Raw genomic sequence first — 22573 nt, 5'->3', positions numbered from 1 at the left:
GGGCACTAAAAGCATTATTTTTTCTGTCCCGAAAAGCCGCGACGTTTCGGGACAGAAAAAAAAAAACGACCAAGAAAATGGCCGCCGGGAAAGGGAAAACGGGAGTCCGTTTTCTCTTTCCATGGCGGCCTTCGGGAGCGGACGCGCTGGAAACAAAAGTGTTCCCAGCGCGTCCACTCCCGAAAAAAAGAAGCAGAAGGTAAGTGGGGTTGGGAGGGCGGGAGGGAGGGGAACGAGGGGGAGAAAAAAAAAAGGTACCTTCGTCCCTGCCAGGGGACGATGGAAGCCTCCAGCTGTGTGGAGGCACAGAGTCTCCACACTGCTGGAGGCTGCCATCGTCCCGCACCAGGGACGCAGGAGCAAGAAGGTAAGTGGGGTGGGGTAGGGAGGAGGGAGGGAAGGGAAGGGAAAAAAAAAAAAGCTTACCCGAGTCCCCAGCGGGGGGCGGAGGCAGCCTCTCAGCCGTGGGGAGGCTCGGAGCGGGGATGGCCCGCTTCGAGCCTCCTCATTGGCTGAGGGGCTGCCACGCCCCCCCCGCCGAGGACAAGGCAGCTGGAGTCCCGAATCAAAGGATTCTCGGCTGGGTAAGGACCCGACGAGAGCCAATCAGAATGCGTGTTGAATTCTGCTTGACTCTCGCCGGGTACTAATAGTGTATATTGCAGGGTACACAGTCAAAGTCTTTGACTCCCATACACCTTTTTCATACCCTCCTCTGAGGGTCCTGTCTCTCTTGCTCCCTAAGTATCAGATGCCGAAAAATGGGATACAGACCAAAGAAGCTGAGGTAAGGGTAAAAACTCTCCACGTGGACCCACGGTTTTGGTGGCATCATGGTTGGCCCACATTCTTGATGGGAAATCATACGTTTTCTGAAGACTTTGGTCCTTAATAGTAAATGGTTAGTTTCTGAAATCAATGATTGGGGTGAAAATGTCCTTAGGAATGCAGAGGCATGAAGCCTTGGCACTCCCAGAATAATAAGGGGGTCTTGGAGATGGTATGATATGATGTGATATTTATAACGCGCTTAATACCCAGAGGTTTCTAAGCGCAGACCAGAGATCGAACCAGTGTTGCTCCGTGTTGTCTTGTTTCCAAGGCGAGCACGTTGCAACTGAGCTATCCTCCCGAGACAAGAGAATAAAGTTGTCCTGGCAAGCACTGCAGCTGATGGGAGGTCACAAAGTGCAGTGAAAGTTGCTGGGGAATGGTGTGGACCCTCTGGTCTGAAGAAGTGATACCTCTGGTAATGATAGGAGGCCGCCTAATGACAAAATACAGGAAATATGATCACTCATTGCCCCGGAGATGTTAGTTCCACATGCACTTTTTTGTTATTGTTGCAGGATCCACTAAGTGTACGATTTACTGCTGCAGATCTCTGCAGGCTCTGTATGTTGCAGGCATCTCGGTTCTCAAAGGTCCTCTAGCCTGGTATTTGGGACACATTTCACAACAGTGCTGGTTTGTCTCACCAAGTTAAGGCAAGATTCCTACCAGCCCTGATCAGACCCCCGGCTTTTCCCAGTGGAAACCCTCTGAATGTGGTTTCACTCTTGCCCTTGCCATTACACCGGCTCAATCTGTTCTTGATTTACCATTCGTTTGGGAACTCCAGATGGTGAGACATGACAATATCTTTCCACATGTGTGACCCACACACATGTTGATGGTATAGTGTTTGACTGCAGGATCGTGCCCTACTTGTTAAGAAAGGAGTAAACATATTGGTGCCACGAACCAGCCTGGCTGCTTTCTGTTAGTGTGGCAAGGGTACTCTACTGGGAAGTCAAGGGATGCATGGGGTAACACTAAAGAAACCAAGGTCATCAAGAGGGCCCAACAGAATTTCTATAGGCTTGAGCTCTCTGGTCAATGTCCCCAAGGGAAAGTGCTTTCTTATGTACAGAAATGTCAACAAAATCACAGCTTAGAACTTTCGATGTAACAACATCGCATTAGTTCTCTCAACGCATGCACAATGTCTACGTTTCAGAATGCATGTTCCTATAGTATACGTGTGTAGCTGGCGGAAAAGCAAGAGGGACAGCTTTAACCAAGGACAAATGTAATGTGTGACTTGGAGTCATGTGTAAGGGGCTCAGGGAACTCAAGATATTGTTGTCTGTCCAAGCCCAGGGTCCTTCATGTCCAAACCCAGCTCTATGGTAGCTTTTTGAGAGCCCTAAACGTCATTTTTTTCTGTAAAGTTCCCCCAATGCACTGTTCGCATAAGACACCGTGGGCAGATTCACTCAAACGACTTGAACAGAGTTAAAAGTGCCAGGCTTAATTATACCCGCACATTTGTTTATTCCGTCCACAAATAAGTGCACAGGCTCATAGCAACTTGGTACACAGAAATCTACAGTACAGAGCACCCTTTCACCTAAAACATTTTTTAAGTGACTATTAGTGACTCAAACATAGAAATCATGTATGTGATATGCCAGACAGTTTAAAACACAGGACAACTGAAACATGATTTTGATGCATAGTTATATTTATATAACCATTCATCAGTATCGTGACACACACGTCATTATCTTATGTGTAAGAAGTATAGGTGAACATCACTATTGCTATTTGTTATTTTTATTTAATCATTATCGTCATTAGTTCATATGGAACATAAAATGTGTTGATTTGAAAACATCGCCAAACTTTAACCCTTTATAACTTCAGTTCATCATTGTATTTGGATGGTTGTGTGAATTTGAAAATTTATATTCCTATGAAAAGAGTTGTCTGCATATAGTTCAGAAGAGACATTATTGTGAGGTTTATCATACAACAAAGTGAATGGAAACATAGGTTTTAAGGCAGTTGATTATGACAATGTACTGCATAAATTCGTTTAATGGGAGGATGGTGAGTACTGTTCTTCAACAGGCTGTTGGATATGTTTGCTTATCTCATGTACATAGATCGACATTTTATTACGTACGTGTGTGTGTGTGCGCGTGCGTGCGTGCGTGCGTGCGCGCGCGCGCCTCTGTATGCGATTGTGTGTGCTCTTCAGCATGTCCTCAGGTATGCAATCATCTGAATGGAATCAGACATACTGGAACCATTTTTCTAGATACTCCGCAGCCTTACTCCTGCTTGGGGCTTGGAAACAGTTAATGATCAGGAAATAACAGGGCACATTCCTTCTCCCCTTTCATGAGATCTTCAAAGAGCTTGGCTTCCCTCGCAGCTGTTTCTCTGATTTCACGTACCTTTATTGCCCACTTAAATTTTGCATGTACAGATGCTGCAATGCTTTTCGTTAAATTGCTTTGATTGAATCATCAAATGTTCCCAAATACAAGAAGTACAGGATTAAGGACACTGTGCATGTTGGGCACAGACATACTGTCTATTTTACAAGCACACATCTCTCTTGGGGAGTTTTTAGGCTCCGTGATTTGGGCCATCTATGACTTGTTAAATTGCAGGGTTATTACCTCTTCCTGTGCCAGAGTTCGGGGGAGAGAAGGGGAAGCAGGACCTCTATCTTGTTCATGAGCGTATATGGTTTTCTTTTCAAACCGTTGTGTAATTCTGAACAATTATCTTTGCCAGGGCCCTGAAATAGCTCATACTGCCCAGTGTCTGCTATGGTTAACATTTCAGAGTGGTGGTTTGAATGATCATGTAGGTAGAATGATAGTCACAGCACCAAGAGGCCACTGCTCATTCTCCAAACTCCACGCCACTCAGAGTCCCAGTTGTTTAAGGTTGCTTTCACGGTAGATGGCAATGGCTTAGAGCCTCAGGCTCTGAGGAAGTTGGCCCCAGGTACCTTGCAGCGATGGGGTTTGTAGACTGGCACTGAGTAGCCTAAATGGATTCATGTTTAATAAAGTGTATTCTTCGCTGCAAGGAACCTTTTCTGGGAAGTCTAACTTCCAATAGGCATTGAGGATAATTGTCAGTTTAACTACATTATCATCTTGGTAATGGATCAATTTCAATCAGCTTCCTACTAAAATCCAAATAACATTCAGTTTCTACTCGTCTTCTCCACCTGCTTATCTTATTTTATGGTTCAAGCTGCTTGACCTGTTCAAATTAATATTAATTTATTTTTACTGATCCTGCCCTTTGTTTGATCTCGCTTACCAGTGACTGAATGTTTTACCAGACTGAAGTTACTTCGGGTCTAAACAGAGTTTTAATCCACTCAATAATGTGTGTCCAGATACCTCAGGGTTAGGTGCGCTAAATAAATAAATAAATAAATAAATAAATAAATACATACATACATACATACATACATACATACATACATACATAAACGGTCACTTTGACAAACTTATACTAGTGATTTTGAGGGTCTTATTGTCCAACAGAATCAAATCCATCTTCTTAAGGGATGAGAGTGTTTAAAGAGGGTCTCTGTCGTCCTGATAGTTACACATACTGAAGAAGGCAATGGAAAAGAATGTAATGCCTGCTTGTAATTTGAGAAGTATCTCTTTTGATCACCTAGGATGTTTCTATATATGCATTCATGATGCTCTTTTGCTAACAAATGTTTTAACTTTTCTAGGTGTTTGTCAATTTCGCCAAGCATCAGAACGATGAAGAAATGACGCGTCATGGCTACACAAATCCACTTGATGTGGAAGCTGATGAAATATCAGCGGAAAAAATGAAGAACATTTCCTAACCAAATGTTTAAAAGCTAAACTGGAATAAATATGAACTTTATAGGTTATGAAAAAAGTACCTGACATATTTTTATTGATGTATGCCACGTATCCATTATGAGCACACAATGTGATTTTAAAGTAAACATTCAAGTTAAATACCCTATTCTATATAGTACATTTATTTGCTGGCTAGATTAAAAAAAAATTTTTTTCCTGTTAACTATATTTATATGAACTATATTTTTAAACTTGAGTATGGTATGACGGGTATCTTGAAAAGTATGCTAAACGAAGCATAACACACTGTTTCATGCACATCTTACTTGATTCCAAATAAATGGCATGTCTAAAGCTTGTTTTATGTTCCTTTCTCCAGATCAGTGGAACACTGTGCCGATGCTGGGTTTTATATTGCAAACCCCTGGCTGTAAAGCAATGGAACGATGTATGTAGAACAAGGCCCCAGGAGCAGACCAATTAGAAGGATAGGCTATACTAGGAGAGAAATGGAGACTGGCCATACAGAGGGTTACAGGCAGGGGGCGTGGTTTAGGGAGGGAAAGTCAGGAACACTCTTGATTCATGTGTAAGTCGAACTTCAGTTGCCCTCCAAGTGAAGTTATGACCCTGTGTGCTTCCAGCGAGATGGCCTTCCTGACTGCGCTGGTGAGTCCCTGGATCTGCATCAGTGATCCGCTCCCTTCCCTTCTGCTAGGGGAGAGGAAGCACAGCAAATGGTCCTTTTAATCCCAGGCAGCAGATCATTAAACAAATCACCCCTCATTGTCCCTGACCTTGTTCTATGCCAATCCCCTAAACAACTCAAATGTGGAAAGACCCTTGGTTCCTCCCATGTTTCCCGCCTTTATCTATGGAAATGTTTACCGGATTTAGAAAGTGAATCTAATTTAAATGTTTCTGTCTTTCCTAGATTCCACATTTCGATTTTCAATATATTTTAGTTGGAAATAACAGGGAGAAAATAACCAACAAACAATGACACACTGACTGCCTCAGAGCAGTCTTTTTGCCCAACAAATACAACTGAAACAATTGAATAAAGCAGATGGATCTCTCCAGAGAGGTCTCAAAATGTTGAGATAAGAGATACAGAGGGTTACCTCCTGAGGATACCGGCTATTTAGGAAAAGGCAAACCATTTCTTGGATAATTCGTAATAATAATAATAATAATAATAATTTGGCATTTATATAGCGCTACAAACCCTCAGGTATCTGAGCGCTGCTTATTATTACCCACGGTGTGTGGTGCTCATTTATCGACCTCGGAAGGATGAAAGGCTGAGTTTGGCCCTGCCGGGATTCGAACCTGCGTTAGCAGGCTCTGCACGGGTGTCAAAGCGAGCGCTCTACTCGCTGTGCCACTTGACCGGCATGGATCTGCAGCTGAGCTCCCATTGTATTTATATTGCTGTGAGTTTCACAGCATCTAACCTTCCTAAAAAGCACTGTTGAGTCCATGAGTCTGCAATGGCGACTCCCACCTTAGCCGCCATCTTCTGTGAGGCAGGAAGCAAAGTGTGTTCTCCTGTAGTCCCTCCACAACACTGTGTGTGCCAAGTTGATAATACAATTACTCTGTGTGGATGTGTAGACCAGTCACCTGTGTTGGCTCTCTTGAGGATGATCATGTTAACATTAATGGAAGATTACAAATGCCAGACAACTAGCTTGGGAAGAATGCAATTGAATAAGTAGAATGGGAGTGATTGAAGAGTGTACAAACATAAGCATTTATTTAAGTAATCCAAGAAATTAACACATCTCAATAGTTACGCAACAGGGTTACAAAGTGGTTGCATCTTTAATGAGATTATAGAATAAATGAAATAATGTTCAATTGGGGAACAGTGTCCCCTTCAGGTGTGTCTGAAGCTGACTCCAGAGGACAGCCCCCACCATCTGCTAGGTTGTTAGTCCAAAGGTGATATGGGCAGGATCCCCGGGCCTCTCCACAACACTAGAGGTCCTGTCCACGGGAATCACACATTGAAGAAACAAACACTACTGCTCCCTAAGAAAAACTGAACAGGACAAAACTTTGAAATCTGCAGCCCAGGTTTGGCAAACATTAAGGGGCCGATTCATGGAACAAACGTGTGCCGAAAATCTTGGCACAAGCAGGCGCAAGTAGGCGCAAGTGCGAAAAAACAGGCACACGCGCAAGCGTGCGATTTATGGAAGTCCCTGCGCGTGTTTTCCTTGGGATGTGCGCCAAACCCGTGCATGGCGCACACGTCACTGCAACATCCCGAACGGCGTGCGCGACGCACACAGTGAAAGCGCACAACCTCGGCGCCTACACCAGATAGTGGGCAGAACACGGGGCGTAACGCATGGAATGGGGAACAACGCGTGAAAATAAGGGCGTAACTGAGGATGTACTGCAGGGAAGCAGACAAAACGCCCACACGCACTCGAACCACGCGTATTCATGGAATCGAATAGGGCAAAGCCGCGCACAGCCAAAGACACACACAAGCTGAAACACGTCCGCCACACAAAGGCAGGCGGTAGCGTCCCTGCGCATTACAAAAGTGGCAATATACAGCAATGATGAATGTCCCATACTGCGATTGGGCCTGTGCGAGTGGGGCACGTGTATTTTGGGGGTGCGCGGGAAGTTTCACATGCGATTGAGTGGGGTAAGTGTATTTAGGGGGTGTGCGGGAAGTTTTACACGCGATTGAGCGGGGTACGTGTATTTCGGGGGTGCGCAGGAAGTTTCACATGCGATTGAGAGGGGTATGTGTATTTTGGGGGTACGCGGGAAGTTTTGCACGCGATTGAGCAGGGTACGTGTATTTCGGGGGAGCACGGGAAGTTTCACACGTGATTGACCGGGGTACGTGTATTTCGGGGTGCGCGGGAAGTTTCACACGCGATTGAGCGGGGTACGTGTATTTCGGGGGTGCGCGGGAAGTTTCACACGCGATTGAGCAGGGTACGTGTATTTCGGGGGTCTGTGGGAAGTTTCACACGCAATTGAGCGGGGTACCTGTATTTCGGGGGTGCGCGGGAAGTTTCACACGTGATAGGCCTTGGGCGAGCGGGGTACCACTCACCGTCTGCGTGTAGAAGAATGCATAGCCAACACCCACCCGCTGTGAAGCAATAGCATCTGAACCCCAATGCCTGGAAAACACACGCACCGCACCCCACGGAAAGCACGTACAGAGCAATGGAAATCCACGTGGGATCTTCAAGCCCTGCCAGGGCAACGCCCGTGTGCAATACGTCACAGACGCGCTTACGCGCTAAGGGCCTTTGGTCCAATGAAATCGCGTATGCGTGCAGACTCGCTTGCGCGCTAAGGGCCTTTCCTCGAATTACACGCTGACGTGCAATTTTTTCACGTGCCAAATCACTCTGTATCAAGCTAGCCACGTGAAAACACACGGAAGACCACGCTCCTGCCCAAAAGGCCGAATCACTGCCCCCCAGAGCCCCGAGCACGCTCCCACCTGCCATCTGCTGCTGCCTGATGACCTCGTGCCCTGCCATTTGGTGCCTGCACATCAGCCATCTGCAGGGGTCCAGTTGCGGTGCCCACCCCTGCTGGAACAGAAGACTCCCGACTGGGATACCATCGCTCCACAGCCCAGCCCCAGGACCCAGTTGCCCACCCACGCCTGCGTCGGGGGTCGCCATGTCGGGGCAAACACCATCTGAGACCACTGGCGACCCCCAGCCAGAGGGGCAGAGGGCCACCAGCTTCAGTCAGAAGGAAGTTGGTGTCCTGGTGGTGCTTGTCCTGGGGCATTATGATGCCCTCTTCGGATCATCGCGCGCCGACAAGGAAGGACGGGACAGGATCTGGGACGACTTTGTGGTTGCCATCAACGCGGAGGGGGTGGAAACCCGCAACATCAAGCAAGTCAAGAAGCGCTGGGAGGACTTGAGGTCCAGGACCCTCATAAAGGCCCGGCGCCTCGTGGAGGGGGGCCGGGGCAGCATGAGTACCATCCAGATGAGGGTCCTGGAACGCGTACGCCGAGCGCTCCATGCCCAGATCCTTGAGAGGCAGACCCATCTGGAGTCGAGTGGTAAGTGGCCAAGCATTGCTGTGTGAGACAGGGCATGTTGCAGTGTGCTGGTTGTCTGATACTTGCCTGTATGTGTGACATAGGCCATGTACGCATGTATGTGTGTGCAGGGACATCATGGTCATGCATGTGAGACCAGTAATGTGTGAACCAAACGGTTGGTGCATGTGTTTAAATGCAACATGGGGAGCCCTATGCGGAATGGACACATGAGAGCATGCCAGTGTCTGTTCCTGGACATGGGTGGGGGTGAGGGATGGGTGCTGATGCCATGTACATGTATGGTGTCCATGTCTGTGTGTCTGACCTGCGTGTCTGTGACTTGTGAATGCCATGGATGCATGACACATGTCTGTGACAATGTTCAGATTCACTGATGTGGCCTAGTTATCCTTGCATCCACTGTGTCTGGGGTGTACGAGGCCAGATGGATGAAACTACGGTGAAGTGTGTGCAAGTGATAGGCATGGCCCATGATGCATGTGAGTTCCAAAACAACATTGTATGTTTCAAGAGTCCCTTGGACATGTATGCTAATGTCCATAGCATGCGCCATGCCTGTTACTGCATGTGTTTTGCCTGCAGTGACCCATGTGTTGTGGAGGGACATGATGGAAGTGATCTTTGACAGTGCCACTCATCTGCTATTGCTTCCTGTCTAGGGGACCATTGTACAGTACCCTGATGCTTGTGTTCTATGTCTCCCTCTACACAGCGCCAAGTGAATAAGAGGGCGGAGATGGCGCTGTGGAGCAAAGCGGCGGGGATTCCCCCACAGCTGCAGCGGAAGGGGTGGGTGAGCCCCCACAGGGGCTTGCAATGGCGGAAGACGGTGTGGAGCCATCCAGGTTGGTGGTTTCCACAGAGGAGGAGGAGGCCGTTACTGAGCCGCACATGGGGCCTGGTGGGGGCATCCCTGCTGGTGCAAGTGGTGCAGTCCAGGGGCAGGAGGCAGCACACGTCGCCGTGGAGGGGCCTGTGCATGTCACTGTCCCTGACACTGTGACTGACCACCATGCACCAGCAGGGATGCCCCATCCCAGGCCCGTCCGCAGGTATGGGGGATGTCCATGTCATCTGACTCCCCTCCACCTGCGGATGAGGGGACCCCTGGCCGTATGGAGAAGGTCCTGATTGGTGTTGTGTTGCGCACGTCATCACAAAGAGCACCGTGCCAACGTGGCCCAGTTGGGAGCGGCCATGGTCAGGGGTTTCGTACATGTGTCGGCCACTCTGGCGACCCTCTCCTCCTCTGTGGAGACTATGCGCCAGTCGTTCTCCATGCCATCTTCCGGCCCAGATGCCACCAGGGCCCCCTGTGGACCTGCCCCGACCAACGGAACCAACTCGGTGGGGATCCCATCCCTGCCACAGTCGGGAGTCGGAGGTCCAGCAGGGGTGGACACACCAGCAACTGGACCCCAGCAGATGGAGGATGTGACGGCATCATCGGGCAGGGCACGTGCACGACGGAGTCAGTGGACTCTATCAGCCTGGATGCCGTTGTGCTGGCAGAGGCAGTTGCGTCGGAGGCAGCGGCAGGCTCGACGTGGGAGGTATCATGGCTCGGGGCCATCAACATCAGGGGGGCAGGCATCGGCTGGAGGGCAGGAGAACCCTGGAATGGGAGTGTCTTCCGTGTGGGAGAGGTTGGGCCAGCAGATAGGTGTGGAGCGGCGGCGGGCGGAGGAGGAATGGCTCACAATGGTCAGGGCGGAGAACTCCATGCGGAGGGCGCTGAGGCGGGCTGAGTGCCTTAACGGTATTCGCAGGGAGTTGGAGCTGGACACCGCATTATCTCTGCGAGACCTCGGGGCCAGGGAACATGCCTGCCTCCAAGCCATTGAACAGGAGTTCGATGATGTCCTGGCCCAGGACATCAACCAGTGAGCCGTCGGACTAGCCCGCCACCTTTGTATATAGTTATTTAGGTTTAGGTTTCATTTCTTTATTATTATGATTTGGAGTCCACGGACTTTGCTCCACTTTTTGTATATAGTTGTATTTTAGATAGGGTTCTTGGTAGGTTTCATTTGCTTTTGGGATAATGGACCCTTCAGACTTTCGTTTTCAATTTTCAGGACATGTATATACTTTCTTTTAGTCATATTCACATGGAGTAATGTTTTTTTATGCTTTCCATCTTTGGATTTCATTCTATGGACTTTGGGGATGCACCACTTCTATTTTTTCATGTTTTGGATTTCTTTTCTTGCTTGGATTTGACTTTCTTTTTCTTATTTCAAAAATTATTTCTTCATTTGCATGTGTGCTTTTCATTTTGACATGTGTTATACGTTTTAATACATTTCTTTATTCAACATTATTGGTGTGGTGTACAGTGATGATTTTGGTGCATGTCTCCATGAGCATTGGCACAGTCATGTGTTGCAACTGTGTGGCTCTGTAGGACATTTGCTGATGGGCATGCTGGTTCTTTTCAGACTATCATGGAATGGGTGATTTACTAGGGAGTGGGTGCAGTTGTTTGTGTGGTGTTTGCACTGGGAGGTGGGATTTGGGTTGGCATTAGGGCCATGGGTCTGTATAGTCATGGCGTGGTGTTTGGGGGACATGTGTGGGGGCCTGCTGGCAGGTGCCCCGCACTGCTGGGGGGTGGGTGTGCAGGGGGACATGAGTGGGACATGAGTGGGGGCCTGCTGGCAGGTACCCCGCACTGCTGGGGGGTGGGTGTGCAAGGGGACATGAGTGGGGGCCTGCTGGCAGGTACCCCACACTGCTGGGGGGTGGGTGTGCAAGGGGACATGAGTGGGGCCTGCTGGCAGGTATCCCGCACTGCTGGGGGGTGGGTGTGCAAGGGGACATGAGTGGGGGCCTGCTGGCAGGTCCCTGCACTGCTGGGGGGTGGGGGTGCAAGGGGACATGAGTTAGTGATCAGTAGTGCAAGGAGACATGTGCCTTTGCTGGGGGGCATGCCCATGTTGGGTGGGCTGCCTGTGGGACATGACCAGGGGTGCAGGGTAGTCCCCTGTGGTGTGGGCTGCCTGCAGGGGCCGTGGAGGGTGTACAGGGAACACCTGGGAGGACCCACACTGCCAAATCACGTGTAGGACTCCCCGGCAACCCTGAAAAACACGTACCCTGTTGAAATCGCGTGTGAAACTTCCCACGCACCCCAGAAATACACGTACCCTGCTGAAATCGCGTGTGAAACTTCCCGTGCACCCCTGAAATACACATACCCTGCTGAAATTGCGTGTGAAACTTAACCGCACACACTTAAAATACACGTACCCTGCTGAAATCACGTGTGAAACTTCCCGCGCACCCCTGAAATACACGTACCCTGCTGAAATCGCGTGTGAAACTTCCCGCGCACCCCTGTAATACACGTACCCTGCTGAAATCACGTGTGAAACTTCCCGCGCACCCCTGATATACACGTACCCCGCTTGCACAGGGCCAATCGCGTGTGAAACTTCCCGTGAACCCCAGTAATACACGTACCCTGCTGAAATCGCATGTGAAACTTCCGGCGCACCCCTGAAATACACGTACCCTGCTGGAATCGCGTGTGAAACTTCCCACGCACCCCTGAAATACAAGTACCCTGCTGAAATCACGTGTGAAACTTCCCGCGCACCCCTGAAATACACCTACCCTGCTGAAATCGCGTGTGGAACTTCCTGCGCACCCCTGTAATACATGTACCCTGCTGAAATCACGTGTGAAACTTCCCGCGCACCCCTGATATACACGTACCCCGCTCGCACAGGGCCAATCACGTGTGAAACTTCCCGCGCACCCCAGTAATACACGTACCCTGCTGAAATCGCGTGTGAAACTTCCCGCACACCCCTGATACACACGTACCCCGATAGCACAGGGCCAATCGCATGTGAAACTTCCCGCGAACCGCAGTAATACATGTACCCCGCTTGCCGTGCTGGCACAGGGTTATCGCAGCCCTTTGCGCTGGTTTGGGGATTTTGATGGCTTTTCCCTGCGCAAGGGGCGTTCTTGGGGGCGTAACTGGCGCTGCTGCAGGGTCGCTGCACCACTGTGCGCCACGGCTGATTTTGGTAGCTGAGATCCATGAAAATCCGGAAATGGATTTTAGCGCATGCGGCTGGCGCAGAGATTCGCACGCGCACACTGTGCGCCAGCCGCGTGCGCCACTTGTGCGCTAAATTCTATGAATTACCCCCTCAATGTCTGACACCACTTGAGGAAGATCAGATGTTTACACCACTGCAGAAATATCAGGTATTTAGTCAGGAATGGCTGCCTGATGCCACAAGGCGGGAGCGGAATGGCATGAGAGAGATGCTGGCTGAGCCCGCTCCCTGTGATGTGTGGAATAAAGGCAGGGAACTCTCTTTTTTGAAGGGGGCTTGACTCCAGAGGGTTAGGTCAAAACTGTAGGGAGAGAATGGAGTCAAAAGCTACCCTTGTCATTAACGCTTTGGTAGTCTTCTATAGTAAGCAGTGGAGCTAAAGTAGCGTATGTCAGTTTAGCTCATCTAAGGAACACAAGGGAGTGAAATTATTTACAAACATAAAAATGCAATTTATTGATTTCTCAAAAACAAATATTTAAAACAACGACATATGCCATCTTAGGCACAGGAAAGAGAATTGTATACAAATCTCAAGTGATTATGCATATAGGAGGGTTAGTACAACTGAAGTGACTGTAGTTTCGTGTGTTGCTAAAAAATGAGGCAACACGTAACCATTGTCGACACACATAAATCAGGTGTTTCTAGTGCCAGCGGTTGAAGGGATGGAAACTGCTGGGAGTTGCAACGGACTGTCTTCAGGACTGGGAAAACTTGAAGCACAATGGTGCTAGAAGAGTGCCAGGCATCTACAGATAGTAAGATGGAGGGGAGGTTGTTATTAATACACCTAGCCTTGTGCATTTTAGGAGAAAAGAGGTCGGTGGTTCGAGGCGGGCTCTTTTATCTAGGTAAGTGGACAGTACTTGTATGCATTCCATTTGTGGAATGCTGGTGTAGAGTGACTCCACATCGAGGGTCACTAGTAAATTGTAGAAGTAGGCACCAGCTTGTGAATAGACTCGAACCTACTCTTCCTTACCCTACCGGCATGCCGAAAAAACTTTCTTACCCATGCAGCATAGTTTCTCTATGATTGATTTCACACTTTCCTCCACAGCTGAACCACGGCTTAATTCCGTACCCCAGATAGAGAACTCCTCTCTCATCCTACCTTACCTGGATCCCGTTCCAACCTCACCAGGTGATTTAGCGATTGAGCCACGATTTATTCAGTCATTAAACACCAATCACATTGGGTTCTTCTAAATTGTTGCAGAGACCACCAGTCCATTCAAAGGACCTCAATCTTTTGCCAGAGATATATTCTACAACTGGCCACCTAACGACGTTTAGCCATGACGCTCCCACTACCCTAGGTATGTTTTCTTTTCGCAGTGTCTCCTTGTGAACACACCCTGTCAATATCGTTTGTGTATTAATAACAACCTCCCCTCCATCTTATGATATGATATGATATGATTGTTTATTTATATAGCGCCTATACACAATGTGTTTCAAAGCGCTTCAAGGCAAGGGAGGGAACAAGGGAAAATACAACCACATTCTTACAGGCCATGAACAGTAAGGATGTGAAATTAACTATCGTACTCAGCCTGACGACATTTCAGATAGTGCAAGAGCTAAGACATAGATAAGGAAGGGAGGGGGAGAGTGGGAAGGAAATGGAAACCGACAGGCGACTACCGTACTAGGCCTGACAACATTTCTGGTAGAGCCGGAGAATAGCAAAAGGTGAGGGAGAGGGGTGCAGAAAGGGCCGGGAGGAACAAAACAAGCGACTATCATACTAGGCCTGACGACATTTCAGATAGTGCTGGAGGCGTGGTAGGGAAGAAAAAAACAGTAATGGGAGGGTGGAGGAAACAGACGAGGTTGCTATCATATTAGGTCCAGGGACGATTCTGATAGAGTAAGTGCATGGAAGAAAGTAAGGGGAGGAGATAGGAAAAGGGAGAAGGGAAAGGAGGAGAGAAAAGAGAGTAAGCAGTCAAAAAGAGTGGAGAAGCAAGAGTGGAGAGCGAATACAATTGCAGAAGTCATTAGTAACACATAATGTTGCGAGCCAGGATACAAGATGAAGATGGGAACAGCATGATTCAGGACCACCATGAGTACAAGATGCAAAGGAAGTCCAGCATGAGAGTTGAGAAAAAGTGACGCACCGTGAACGAATGAAGTCCATTACTATCTGTAGGTGCCTGGCACTCTTCTAGCACCATTGTGCATCATATTTTCCCAGTCCTGAAGACAGTCCGGTGCAACTCCCAGCAGTTTCCATCCCTTCAATCGCTGGCAGCTCAATCCATCCACCGCACTAGAAACACCTGATTTATGTGTGTCGACAATGGTTACGTGGTGCCTCATTTTTTAGCAACACACGAAACTACAGTCAGTTCAGTTGTACTAACCCACCTATATGCATAATCACTTGAGATTTGTATACAATGTTGTTTCATGTGCATAAAATGGCATATGTTGCGGTTTTAAATATTTGTTTTTGAGAAATCAATAAATTGCATTTTTATGTTTGTAAATAATTTCACTCCCTTGTGTTCCTTAGATGAGCTAAACTGACATACACTACTTTAGCTCCACTGCTTACTATAGAAGACTACCAGAGCGTTAATGACAAGGGTAGCTTTTGACTCCATTCTCTCCCCCCACCCCCGAATCCGCTCCCAGCAAGGATCTTCATGCCTCAGGATGGCAGATCCAAGATGGCGGACCAGATAATAGAAAAAAAGCCCAAAAGAATGTTAGCACAGAGCAGCAGAGGCTGCACCAATCCCAAGAGCAGCAACATTATTGTGCACAGCCACAGCCCATCAGTGGGGAGCTCATCCAGGTACAGCAAATGGGTAACTACAAAATCTGCCGCAAGGAAGGTCAAAATGGAGCAGTGTACAACGAGTCATGCAGAGGCTGACTTGCAAGAGATGGAGGCGGGGCTGAAGGATTTGATACTGAAAAAGTAGACAAAGGGACAGACGCATTTAAAGGTGCAGGAAGAGGTGGGGGTGCACAAGGATGTCAAGGTGCAGGAGGTGGTGGAGGTTAGGAAAAAGTTGAAGGTTTAGGGGGCTGCCTTCCTGGTTCACCTCTGGGAGATGCTGAGGAACTTGCAGCAAGATGGCCTGGAGATTCAATGGGACTTTAATGCATTTACCTGCAATGCTGCAATGCTGCAGTGCTGCAATGCTGGAGGAACACTCTAGTGTCCTAGCGAGGGGACTATGTCATTGCTCGGGAGATCAACCTTGGTATCTGAGCCTGTGAATGAGGCCATGTAATTATTCAATGCCACCCCATTTGAATTGCTATTCTGACCTTTTTGAGTACCCACCATTGTGTAAATTCATAACAAATCTTTCTGGTCTGTATCTATGAGTTGTGTCCTCTGTGGAGCCCACGTGTCTTCTTGATGGAGGTGATGTGCCGCTTTCAAAGAGTATACACGTTTTATTGAGACCAAACCCACGGGTGAATCCCCAGCCCAAAGGGCAAGCAGTTTGAGATTGCCAGTGAGTTTTTTTTTAAGGGCTCCAGTTGAAGATACCTTCAGAAAGCATAATGTTCGACTAAGCAGGGGAAAATCCCTCAATGGACTCGCCAACCAAGACTCCCAATGCCTCCTGTATAATAATGTAACAAAGCCAATGAAAAGCATAACCGATATCTATACAACCAATACATTGACACCTGTTAATGAACATTCTGAAGATTGTGGAACCAATACATTGACACCTGTTAATGAACATTCTGAAGATTGTGGAAGGTGCGGTTTGGGTAATGAGCTACTGCCCTAGATTGTGAGATTGCACGTCTTCATCAACAGTACATTTGCATGAGGTGCACTGTTAGAGGCACTCAAGCAAGAGCCTCACTGATGCATCAAACCAGAGAGCAAGAGCACCCAGATCCCTTGCTAGAAACACTTGTGTATAGGCGTCATACAAATGCCCAGTAAATAAATAAATAAATAAATAAATAAATAACAGGACTTTAGGCCATCATAGATGACGGAATATAAAGTGTACAGTGACCGCACATAGGGCCTGATTCATGGAAGTGTTTTATAATTGCGCAATCCCGTAGGAAAACGTTCCAGGAATCAGGCCCATAGCGTTTCTGATCTGAAAAATTGATGTTATGACATTATTATTACATGTTAAAGGTCATGTTGAAAGGACGCTTGGTAATCACTCCGCAGAGTGCACTGTCACATGTGAAGGGACATCACACGATTGTTATTGATGTTCTGTTCTGAGAAAATGATGATCTTATTACAATGGGACAATCACAGAGAGAAAGTGACATTGGTATTACTGAGGTATTATATCAGGGTCTACAACTGCATTTAATGAAACATGTTATATCATGTGTGCAGTGTCATACATCCAGGAAGGAGTGGGCATGGGTATGCTGCTGATAAATCACGAGTGGCATGCGTACTGAAACATTCATCACAGACACTGAGTGCCAATGTTGTTTCTGACAGAGTGGACACCATGTGACCCTTCACAACACATGGGAGTCGGGGACTTCACAGTTAGGATTACACATGATTTTAAGTCACTGGCCTCATTATGAGTATGGAGGTGGCCATGCCCTTAAGGGCATGGCTGCCTCCATACCGGGTTCCAGCTCCGGATTCTGTGAATGAGGAATTACTGGGTCATTCCAACCTTAGAGGACCCGGTAATTCCTCATTCACAAAACCAAGCGCCATTCCCATTTGAGCCCCCATAGGGCCCGTTATTAGCTCCTTGGTCCCCTTGCTGGGCCCGCTAAGGACGTCTGGTCTGACCAGACGATCTGTGTGGGTCCCGCAAAGGAACCTCGTAATAGTGTGGAATGGGTTTACCGGCAACGGCACCATTACCGGTGCCGGGAAACCCATTCCGCCAACCTCGTAATGAGGCCCACTGTCTTTCTGCTCTGTATGATGGAATACCTTCGGAGTGATTAATAGCCTCTCCAAATCTCACCCCTGAAGAGACAGTAGCCACTATACTGGGTGACCACATACCACAACATCATCTGTTGCACAAGTTAGCTCTGCCTGCAACACCAGTACAACCAGAAAAGAAACATTGTGAGCAGCAATGTTAGAGATATAGTCCACTCAAAGTGCAACTATCACAACTCTCATAACAATCAATGTGCCCCCAGGAGTGTTGGACAAGCTGCATATGGTGGATTTTAGATCCCCATCTATTGTGTCGTTTGCCCTTCAATGGCCTTAATAGATGTGGTGTCAATACCTACCATGCATCTACTCAAAACAGGGAGGTGTTCACCTATTGTTCACAGTGAAGACATTATTGAGGAATTTCATAGACTGGTATTCTTTCTTTGCCCAGAAAACTTCAGCATCTGTACTCAAATGGCCTCATGCTCATAATGGCTCTTGTCTAGCCATCGGTTTGAGTTTCATCCACTGGACTTTATATCTCCATCAATTATTTTCCAGAATATATTTCTGGTGTGTTGCCATTTTCAGCTTCACAGCAGTAAAGGAGTTGATGATGATTCACATTAGGTGGATTACTTGAGTGGTTCCCTGGGATACCCGAAGGGGATATTGCTGTTTATATTCCCACAGCAACCACGGATTTCTCTCATTTCTGAAGAAAATGTCAGACGCCTTAGTCATCAACACCATAGACACGTGATCCACAGCAGCTTGTAATGGGATCACAGCCCTCAGCAAAGGCTGTCACTTTTCTGGGACCTATCACCTGGACTGGCAGGCTTCTACCAGTAGCTGCCTTATGCCCGCCTTGTACTTATTGCTTTTGAGCTAGCACACTCAGGCCTCAGGAAACAGCAGAAACACCCATCGCCAGGGATTTGCAACTCAAGCAAGGCCTGTACACCTCTCCCAGTCTTAAATGCATTGGTTCCACCACGACCAAGGGTTTGCTGTATGTGCCTGCATCTTTTCTTTAATATGGTGGCATAGGAAGTCTGTTATCTTTCATTCTTAAAGCATATAAAGAAATTCCACCAACTTTCACTGCTACGACTGATTAGAAGTCCACCAGAAATCATGGTCGCAACCTCTGTCCTCTCTACCTTGACCTGGACATTTGTGGATTGTCACAGTAGCCACAACTTTAGTAACATTTGGTCCAGATATATTTCACAGGCATGCTCCGACTCTTGAACTATCCTTTTGCATTTTACACATCCATCCGCACCCATGTCTTCGCTTCCCACCTCCAGTTCACACATCTCCATTCTCCTTTTTATCATCATCATCAACATAACAACTCTACTCCAATGATGCTCCTCTTTTATTTATTCAGCGTGTTCTTTTGCTTTTTCCAATGTATTTAATGTCATTCTTTCAGAGTCTCCTTAGCATTTTCACAATCCTCTTTTCATGTTGTTCTCAAGTCGGCCTCCAGTTTATATGATCAAAGATACTTTCATCCTACTGATTCTCTTTTCAGCAGTTTTCAGATCCGTTGATACTTCAGCACCATTTGTAACACAGGGAAATTACTCACAAGTCTGGGTCAAGCCTGCACTTTGCAGGTTTGAATGCCGGCATGGGCCATTCAGCCCGTCACCCTTCTGTGATCCATACATTGAGTACCATTACATCGTTTAACAATAACAGATATTGTTAACTCGCTTACAAGTAAGAAGAATTTGGCAAAGTTGATTCACTATCTGTTTTCTTGTTTTTGGGCATCAGAATACCGTAACTGAAACAGGGACAATCGGTATTTGAAATTTCAAAATCAGCGTGAACGTATGATTGAAACCGTAATTACAAAAGAACACCCAGAATGTCTGGTCCTTAGTAAACGGTGGTAAGACCTCACAAACCACCTTACGAACTAATTCTGTGTCGGAAGATCAATGGTGTGCTCTTTGTTTGGCAATATCGCATGTGATGTGGCCACGGTCCACGTGGATGTTCCTTGGCTTCAGTGTGTATCACCGGAGGTGGTGTGAAATCTAATTATAAAATCATCTGGCTCGAGAGCTGCAGGCCCAAATGGGCTGTCTAATTCTATTCTAAAAGCTGTCTAGGAGTCCTGGTCTAGGACATTGCACCTTCTTTTTAAGAACTGTATTGAAAGGAGGCAAACCCTGAGAGCTGAAAGTCAGCCATTATTCCTATACAGAAGAGAGGCGAGTATACGGATCCAAACAATTACTGCCCAATTGACCTTCCTGATGCGGACAGTAAAATCTTCTCAGGGGTAGTGTTGCTGGAACTGGAGAGCTGGGCAGTGAGTAGGGGTATGTTGGATAGAGTTCAGACCGGATGGTTGTGAATGCACTTAGGCACACTGCCTGGCAGGCAAGACACTTCGCAGTTTATATGTGGCCTTGGTGGACCTTAGTAAGGCCTTTGACACAGTAAATAGGAACCGATTGTGGCAAAAGTTGAGGGCCTGGGTTATTCCTGCTGGACTGTTGGCAATCTTGGTTTATTTACATCAGAATACCAAGATCCATGTTCGATTGAACTGCCATGGGGATCTTACTAGGTCAATTCTAACAGAGAGAGGAGTGAGGCAAGGGTGTATCCTCGCACCGTTTCTCTTTGTTCTGTATCTGGCTGATGTAAATGACACATTAGATCAGCATGCCGTGGCAAGTCCTAAAATCGGTGGGAGGCAAATTAATTGGAAGGCTTATGCCAATGACGTACTGCTCATTGATTTTGCTCTGAGGGAATTACAGTAATTGATGGGACCGATGATTAAATACACATCAGCAAATGACCTGGTGATTAATACTGAGAAGGCAAGTATACTGAGATTTTGTAATGGGACAAGGAAGCATGTGGCATATAGTTAGTTTATGGAATAAAAAAAATATTGCACCAGTATTAGAAACGACATGTTTGGGTTTTAGAATAGCAGCACATCCAAATTTGGGCTTGGTGGAAGAAAGGATTAGATCAAAAAATGATCAACTGGCAGCTCAAAGGAAGAACCTTGAAGCTAATTATTGTTGATTCTCACTGGTTCCCTTAATACAATTTTATAAGGGTAAAGTAATTCCCACCCTGCTCTACAGCATGGATGTTGAATCCCAGGCCTGGAATCTGAAATGGGATCGCTTAGAGGGTAGGATATGGAAAAAGGCTTTGAACCTACCTATGTCCCTCCCTATGGTGGCGCTTCGATACAAACTGGGTCTTGTGTCTCTGAAGGCTGGCTTGGAGTGGAGACTCTTGCAATTGTATAGACTTATTAAGTCGCCAAGGGAAGATACATTTCATGTGGATTTCTTCAAGGAACATCTTAAGCAAATGAATCCCCTGTTGAAAGGTCTAACGAACAGTGTGACTTCAATTTTAACAAATATTGGCTGAAAGAGAGCTCTATATGAATATGACTGGATAATAACTGTTGATTGTATGCGTTCACTAACACTGCACGGAGCCTATCTATCTATTGGGGTTTTACAAAATTACTTGACAAGATTTCCAGATGGAAGATGTCGAGATGTCATGCTCAGATGTCGGTTACATTTGCTGCTGACTGGAGAAGTAACTTCCAGTAGGTCTGTTGAAACTGGGTGCAAGGTTGTATGCTCCATCTGTAAATTAGAGATCCGACAGTCTTTGTACCACATTTTAATTGAATGCCAACGGTCAAGAGAGAGAATAACACAGTCATTCACACGTTTTGTTCGCGAGTCTAGTTGGTTACAGAGTATGGATTTCTTGTATCGTTTGTCCTCAGGCCATGAAACATTCTTAACAATGGAACTGATAAAAGTGTTGAACATGCTGGAACTGTATACTGTGTATCCCTGAGGGCTGGATGGAAGAGGTGTATTTTTCTTTATATGATATGATATGATGTGGCATTTATAACACGCCTGTACACAAGTGTTTATAGGCTTAAGACAAGGAGTGGGAAACAAAGGGAGGGCAAAATAACGATCTTACTTGGCCTTGTGTCAGTCAGATCGCACAAGTTTGGGGAAGAGGGAAGGGGAGAAGTGCCCAAGGGGAGGGGAAGGGGGAAGTGCAGTTAACTCACCAGTGCAGCCAGCGGGTGGCTTTTAAGTGCAGAGAGAAGGGACTGTAAGGTTGCAGGTAAAGACCCTTAAGTGCTTGGGAGCCCAGAGGAAGTGCAAGGGCAACTGGACATGAAGGAGCCTTGGCCTGAGTTCAAAGGGTGACCAGTGCGCAGAGCAGTCAGGTGAATTAGCAAGCCAGAGGAAGTTGAGTTTTATCTATGAATGCAAAGACTTGTAGTGACTTGTAGTGACTGATTTTAAATGACTTGTTTTGTATTATGTGAAAAGTCAGATATCTGATGCACATTAAATACAAAAAATAAAAAATAAAAAAAAAGTTTTTGGGCGTCATCATATTCCTTGCCATGTTTTACAGATACACATTAAATTCTGTCTCAGCTAAATAATCTTTTGTGGTGGGTGTTTTATTTTTCTTTACCTTCGTTCACTCATGGGGCCTCATTACGACCCTGGCGTTAAGGGTTTAACGGCGCCGTAAAAGGTGTCGGCGCTGTTAAACCCTTAACGCCTGATTACGAGGTCCCTTTGCGGGACCCGACCTTAACGCCTGCTTTTAGCAGGCGTTAAAGTAGGGTGCCGCAATGGGACCGAGGTGCTAAGTACGGTGCCGCAATTTGAGCCCTATGGGGCAAAAATGGGAATGGGGAAGGGCCCATGGTGAATCCCGTCAACACTTCACTCAAATCGGGTGGAACTGTGTCCAAAACCCCAGAACCACAAACGCACTGTTCAAAATGTAGTGTTGGTGTGAAAGACAGAGGGTTTCATTTTGAGTGTGGGCGTGCTTTAATAGTGGC

General features: G+C 47.0%; 1 protein-coding gene across 2 annotated transcripts in view; it reads left to right on the top strand.

Annotated features, from left to right (window-relative positions):
* Positions 1-4994, top strand: part of LOC138510440 (phospholipid-transporting ATPase ABCA1-like) — a 2356352-nt gene extending 2351358 nt beyond the window's left edge. For both annotated transcript variants that reach the window (XM_069626098.1, XM_069626099.1), the window contains exon 49: positions 4541-4994. In XM_069626098.1, coding sequence (XP_069482199.1) covers positions 4541-4660 — 120 coding nt within the window. In that variant the 3' untranslated portion in view covers positions 4661-4994. The remainder of the gene's footprint in view (positions 1-4540) is intronic.
* The last annotated feature ends 17579 nt before the right edge of the window (positions 4995-22573 follow it).

Source organism: Ambystoma mexicanum, chromosome 6p (genome assembly GCF_040938575.1).
Source record: "Ambystoma mexicanum isolate Mex_15411 chromosome 6p, UKY_AmexF1_1, whole genome shotgun sequence".
Classification (NCBI taxonomy): domain Eukaryota; kingdom Metazoa; phylum Chordata; class Amphibia; order Caudata; family Ambystomatidae; genus Ambystoma; species Ambystoma mexicanum.
This window is presented reverse-complemented; position numbering and strand designations above follow the sequence as displayed.